Consider the following 6,573-nt stretch of genomic DNA (forward strand, 5'->3'; position numbering starts at 1 on the left):
CTGTTTCCAAGGACAACACTTGCTTTTGGTTGTTTAGGACACACTGGGTGATGCAATGAAACTCAAATAAGAGAGAGAGCAGGTAAAATGTCACCATGATATGATTCCATATCTTGATCTTTAGAAACAATCTATGCAGCAATAACAATGTAAGGATTTTTTTTATGTGACTACAGATGGCAAGAAATGATCTGGACCAAGTAATTTATTTTTGTTTCAGAATTAAAAAGGAGTAGTCTCCCAGGTGTAAAAATGCAAACGACAGAATCACCATCTGGTATGACGCACACTTTATTTGAAGCCAAGCACTGGAGATCAAGCCTTCAGTGTTTCTATTTACTAGTGCAAAGTAGAGGAAGGGCAGCTGTCTCAGATCAGCACATAATCAAAATGAAACTATTGTTCTGCACAGACTGAGCTGCACTCATGAGTTGAGCACAGGCAGTAAAGTATTTAACATTTTAAAAATGTAACATTAAAAAAATGACATTATTAAATATCACAGAAACATGGGACAATTTATCAGAACATAGTGAATGTTATGCTCTTGGCAAACACTGATTTTACTAACAATGTGGATTTCAGGTTTAAAAAAAAGCATGACAGACTATGCAAACTCGATAAAACTCAAGCAGCAGTGTAAGAAAATAGATAAAGTTAAATCACAAAAAATAACTGACAACGATTAGCCCTCGTTTTAAGAGTTGGTGTAGACTTTAAATTACATCTTTAGCTCACAGTTTTTGTAAAACAATGCAACCCTGGGTCATCTCAACCCTTTGTTAATTTGCACCAAAGAGTTGCCTTTTTAAACTTACCCATGTCGTTTCATGTCTATTGGTAGGAGATAGAGATAATTGCAAAAATGTTTAAAGCCTCTATATTTAAATATGAACCATTTACACCTATTGTAGTGTAAATGGTTCATATTTAAATATCTCATTTAGTAAGGCTGTTGCATAATTTACAAAACAAGAGACATCTGATCAAAATAAAATAACTGAGCAAGAAGTGGTGGGTAGATTTTAGTTTTAAAGCCACATTTCCTTACAGCATACCTGCTGGTGGAAGGTGGTTGGCAATGTGAGTACGGGACATCTACAACACGGATGTGGACGGAAACGGGTTTTAGGTCATGTAACAGACTTCTCTTTTTCATATCAGAAACATCCATGTATTAAAAAAATTTAAAACTACAGTAGTACAAAGTAGCGAAGAGATGAAGTGACCCAACACAAACAAACTCCACATTGTCGGCTTATAGCTTGATTAATGTAACAGTACCTTACTCCGTTCACTTTCACAGTGAATTCTTGCAATTACCATTAGTTCAAAAAGACAAATGTTTAAACTTTTGATCTTGATAGGTAAACAATGCATCTCAGGTTGTGACAGACAAACAAAATGCAACATAATGATTCGAGAATAAAGGACCTTCTAGTTAAAAAGATAATCGATACATTTTATCTGAAAAAAAATCAAGAAAAATACTACATATATACATAAAGACAGATCAGTTTAAATTACTATTAGCTGTAACATTGTCCAATACCGTACATGAAAAAACAGAGCCTTCTGGCCACCACTAATAAAAACAAAGTGAAATGTACCTGTGGCCAGTGTCAGGTGTGTGAATACAATGACAGATGTAAACAACTTTTCCAAGTACTTTGTATGTTTTTGCCGAATGCTGTAAGAATGAAGAGGTGATGTAAAATATACACACTGAAAGAAATGAAATGTACATCAATTATCAGTAATGCTCAGGAGTCCCTCAGGTGAGCAAAGTTAGAAGACTGGAATGTTGAGGCCAACGCAGGATTACAGAGACCATTTATAATTAGAGCTCTTCAACCTAGCAAGGAAAAGTTTCCTCAACTGTCCCTGAACAAACACTGAAGCCCAATTTAACTGTTGGATGGAAATAAAAAAAGAAAAATTCCAGAGGCAGAACGACTTTTGAATTATTTTGTTCAACAAGCATTCGTTGCCTGGTAAACTGTCGCATAAAAAACTAGCGGACATAATTGAGACGTAAATTCTCAATTACACCCAGCCTCAACGTAGTGCAGAGGCAAAGAAAAGACTGCCGCGAAACTAGTGCTCACGGGCAAAACGGTAAACCTGATGATCAACATTCCCTTTCTATTGAATGTGCCTTGTAGCCTTTTTTTTTAAGAGTACTAACATTTGTAGTTTATCGTACCACAAATTGAAGCTCAGTCAGCATTTGTGTAAACTGTAGTACTCAAGCGGTCTGTGTGTACCACATACTTTTGCTTGTAACTCAACGCTTTAGTACTGTAACTAGTACCACAGTTAATACTTTTTAGTATATCACTATTAGGCATGGGCTGATATGAAATTTTCTCTGTTGTCTCCAGTTGCATATTTTAGTTACAACAGACCACCAGTAAGCTTCAAGCTTCCAAATGCAGCATTAAAACGCCCAAGTGAGGGCGAAGGATGGCGTTCTTTTCAACATTTTAATCGTCTTTTTAGGCCGGATTGGTCTTTGAGTATGAAAAAATAAAGCCTAATTTCTTTGAGCAAGCTGACCAGCAGTGCACATTTATATACATGGAGGAGGGGCAAAGAAAATTCTAGCAACATCGTCACTTTATTATAGTACAAGAGCTTTCTATTAGTCATTAAATTACAGGTCAAAAAAAAGAAAAAAGAAAACAAGCTTATGTTAAAGTAAGAACTGTGTTCGGTCATAAATTCTCATTAAAAATATTTGCAAAAAAAAAAAAACGCAGCATTTCTGAAGATATTAGTTTTAAAGATATAATTTTTTTAAAAACTTTGATATACCTTCATACTGGCACAAACCTAATCAATACAAGCAGCTCAGATAGTCAAGGGACTCTATGTGGTTAGAGATTTTCATAGTTTGCTTATGCGGACCAAAATGAATAACATGACGTAATGGCTCTTCACACATCTTATGAGATAATTCTTAAAACAATCCTTTTAAAAGAACACCACTTTAATAAAGGTGATGGTTAGCTGGAAAATATTTTCAAACTACTAAATTGGTCTACTTTCAGTCAGCTAGCCAAAAGTAAGAAAAAAAAAAAACAAGTGGAGGAGGGGCAACTATGCCTTACTGAATGCCCACTTTCTCTTGTATCTCCTTAAAAAAAATTTAAACCATATGAGTGTTGCGATGGAGGGCTTTCATCTTATTGAAATCACAACTTTCATTTTTATCTTCATACCAATAACCCAGGCCTAATCAATTTGAGATCCGAAAACATAGCAACTCCATATTTCTGTGCATTTATGAGAAAACCGACACTTTGTCTTCCAATATACGAGATAAAAGACAATGCTTCATTCCATTATTTGATACTACCCTCGCATATAAACAGAGAAGGATGCAATATCTTGTGAGATAGCACTGAAAGCAGAAAAGACGAGCGCGCCTGTCACAGAATGCCTGTACCTTCATAAGAGCAACAATTCAGCTCACAAGACAGGAGCTGAAATCCCTGAAACCAGCTTCCTCACACAAGCTGCATCTCCTGCATAGTATCCTTACTGGATTGTGTACCTTAACCTACAGTACACCTGTTGTCAGAACTAAGCCAGAAAAGCTTAGTGCCCCCTGCACTATCAGCAGCATGAGCCACGAGAGGTTTTACGGTTGCCGTGAAGATCAATGGTGCTGCCGAGTAGTGCATGACCGATCTGGTCCTCAGCAGCTAGAACCACCCGGACAGCTGCTTCAAACGCAGCTGTGACATTAGTGTCGTCTTTAGCGCTGGTCTCAAAGTAAGGGCAGCAGCCGTTCTCCTCACACCAGGCCCGCGCTTCGTCCTCCCCAACCTCCCTCTGCTCCATGTCGACCTTGTTGCCCAGCACCACAAAAGGGAAGCTCTCCGGCTCTTTAACGTCGGAGTAGAACATAAACTCCTTCTTCCAGCAGCTGAGATTTAGGAAGCTCTGCAAGTCGTTGACAGCGAAAGTGAGCAGGCAGCAGTCTGCGCCCCTGTAGAATGGCGTGCGAAGTGACTTGAAGCGCTCCTGACCTGCCGTGTCCCAGATCTGAAGGGTGACCGGGCGCCCATCCACCTCCAAGTCTCGGTTAAGGAACTCTACGCCAATGGTGTGAAAGGACTGCGAGTCAAAGCGGTCTGTGACGTAGCGGTTCATCAAAGAGGACTTCCCGACTCCACCATCTCCCAGCAGGATCACTTTCAGAAGCACGTTGTTCCTACTCATCGTGTTTCCCCCACCCAGTTAGGCCTCTCTGGTGGGTTTCAGGCCACTGCAATGGGTGGAAGATCAGTGTCAACTTAACCAAAAGAGAGAAAGAGGAGCAAGAAGCAATAAACAATCAAGGAATACATTCAAATTAGTCCTGGATAATAATTGAGAAGCTTCAAAAAGCCTTACACTGTCACAAATAAATACATTTTGTGTAATTTAAGATGCCAGCAAGTGTGCATTATAAAACCCTATTGTGCTTACAAATCATGAAATACGTATGCACAGCTAAAGTGCATGGATCAGATTACAGCTATGCAGACATCGACTTGAGACTGTTATCATGCTTTCATCAAACACCTACTGTTTCCGTGTCAATGGAAAGTAGTAGTACTGTCATCAGATTCATTCAGTATTTCCTTATCTTGTGAATAAACTCCGGGTACGACCTTTCTCGAGAGTAAATCGTCACCTCTACTATGACACACAGCAACAACAGAAAATACACAATGATTTTAATTTGCATGAACATCTAACAGTCACAGCAATTACATTTTAAATGGTTTAAAAGAAAGTGAGAACATGCTTAACATCAATTCTCTTTTGTGTTTGTCAATACATAGCAAAGGGTTCACCGGTAATAAGGACTTCTTTTTATTTGTTTTTGTTTCATCCAGGAAAAAGCAACACGTTTTACACATTTTACCCATAAAATGTGTCAGGATTTGTGGTCTGCTTTTGATTTTTCATAATCATATTCAGTTTTATACTTTTTTTTAAAGCTGTAATACTATATTAAAAAAAGAATACTTAAAGGAAACTTTAGAGCTTCTAGATCTTGGGTTTGAGACTAAGCACACCTGCATGAAACTGTTTGGGGAGTGAAACCAACATGACAGATGTGTAATGGTTAACCAGTTTCACAAGCACAGCGACAGGGGTGAGGCACCGAGATGTCTCCAGCCTAGTTTTTCATTACTTTATGCACAAACATCATAGAATGAACAGTATTAAGGAGATGAACGAGAATACAACCCCCTTCAGGCCCCTCGTTGGAGAGTTTAAAAAAAATAAGCATTTGCATCACATCAACAGAAGCGAGAATCCGTGTGATGACAGCGAGCTTTGTGACCTCAAAACAAACATCCAAGTTTGACATGTTCAAGCTTGTCCGCTTTGACAAGGCAACAAAAAAAACTCTTCCTGAACTCACTTGTTCAGGAAGCAGAAGTTAACAAGGAACCGAAACGAGCAACTGACACTAAAATCCCACTCAGCCAATGAAGCGAAGCGTAGCGGTTCAGAAGCTAAGCGGCTAGTCTGACAGCTTGTTGACATTCTGCTGCTGGTCAAGCTAACCGTTAGCCTCACTGTGTAACCAAGTCACAACTATGTGAATGAAAGAAAGAAAACTTCATGCAGAGCACAAAGAAAATGTACCCCTTATTTGACTCGTGTCCCTATATGAATGCGCATATAGGGACAATATAGGGACAATTAATCACTCACCTTATTTTTGATGAATAACACTGCGAGGGCTGCCCGGTTCCCCTGACCGAGACGTGTCGTGACGTGCCCAGTGGCGTTAAAGAGACGCGGGAACCTGGGTCCTAGAGCCCGCAAAGCACTGGAAAAATGTTTGTTTATTAGTTTATTTTCTCAAGGAATATAATATAATATAATATAATATAATATAATATAATATAATATAATATAATATAATATAATATAATATAATACTTTAAATGTAAAACATGATAAATCTATAAAATAAAATGTATTTTCTGTGAATTAACCTCGATGTGTTAACATTCTGACTTGGATCCAGTGTTCTTTCTGCCTTTTGGATGCCAGTGGCCCTGACACTGCAAAGTGTTTCCTGAGAAACCTCTTAATCATTTTTCGCACCGTCGGAACTAGTAAATAAATCTGTAATTGAAACACTGTGCATAGACTTTTAAACAGTAAACACTGAAGACGCCTGACTGTGAGCTAAATGCTTGTCCAGTGGAAGTAACCAGAAAGGTTTCAGTGAATCCTATGCGTGCAGACTACAAAGTCAAAACTGTTTTCTGCAGCGTTTGTTGGTTTTTTTTTTTTTTTTTTTTTTTTTTTTTCAGTCAACTGAAACTAAGTCAAGCCCGCTTAACTGTCAGGAGAGCAAGGATGCTTGGCAGGCTGCATTCCAAAGAAAATAGAACTTCCAGCGAAACAAATAAAGGCTCTTTGGTGGCATGTCCCTGCATGACTGAATGACTCTGAATCAGATAAGTTTAATTATACATTAGCTGAAGTTTAAATGAAGACCTTAGAAGTAAAGACTGGCAGATCATAAAGTTGACACGACTTTTCCTCCAA

The 6,573-nt window shown here is 38.4% G+C and overlaps 1 protein-coding gene across 4 annotated transcripts; it reads right to left on the bottom strand.

Annotated features, from left to right (window-relative positions):
* Positions 1–187: 187 nt before the first annotated feature.
* On the bottom strand, positions 188–5,783 carry rab9b (RAB9B, member RAS oncogene family). 4 transcript variants are annotated; one of them, XM_055033943.1, is made up of 2 exons: positions 5,725–5,783; positions 188–4,276 (listed from the first exon to the last, which is right to left on the bottom strand). In XM_055033943.1, exon 2 carries the CDS (start codon positions 4,228–4,230, stop codon positions 3,622–3,624), a length of 609 nt encoding a protein of 202 aa, XP_054889918.1. In that variant the 5' UTR covers positions 4,231–4,276; positions 5,725–5,783; the 3' UTR covers positions 188–3,621. The 4 variants fall into 4 exon arrangements, with proteins under 4 accessions (XP_054889918.1, XP_054889917.1, XP_054889920.1 ...); XM_055033942.1 differs by having other exon boundaries at positions 188–4,303; positions 5,725–5,767; XM_055033945.1 differs by lacking the exon at positions 5,725–5,783 and adding an exon at positions 4,580–5,220.
* Between the last annotated feature and the right edge of the window lie 790 nt (positions 5,784–6,573).

The sequence above is a fragment of the Poeciliopsis prolifica genome, unplaced genomic scaffold (assembly GCF_027474105.1).
Source record: "Poeciliopsis prolifica strain line A6 unplaced genomic scaffold, Auburn_PproV2 SCAFFOLD009, whole genome shotgun sequence".
Lineage (NCBI taxonomy): Eukaryota > Metazoa > Chordata > Actinopteri > Cyprinodontiformes > Poeciliidae > Poeciliopsis > Poeciliopsis prolifica.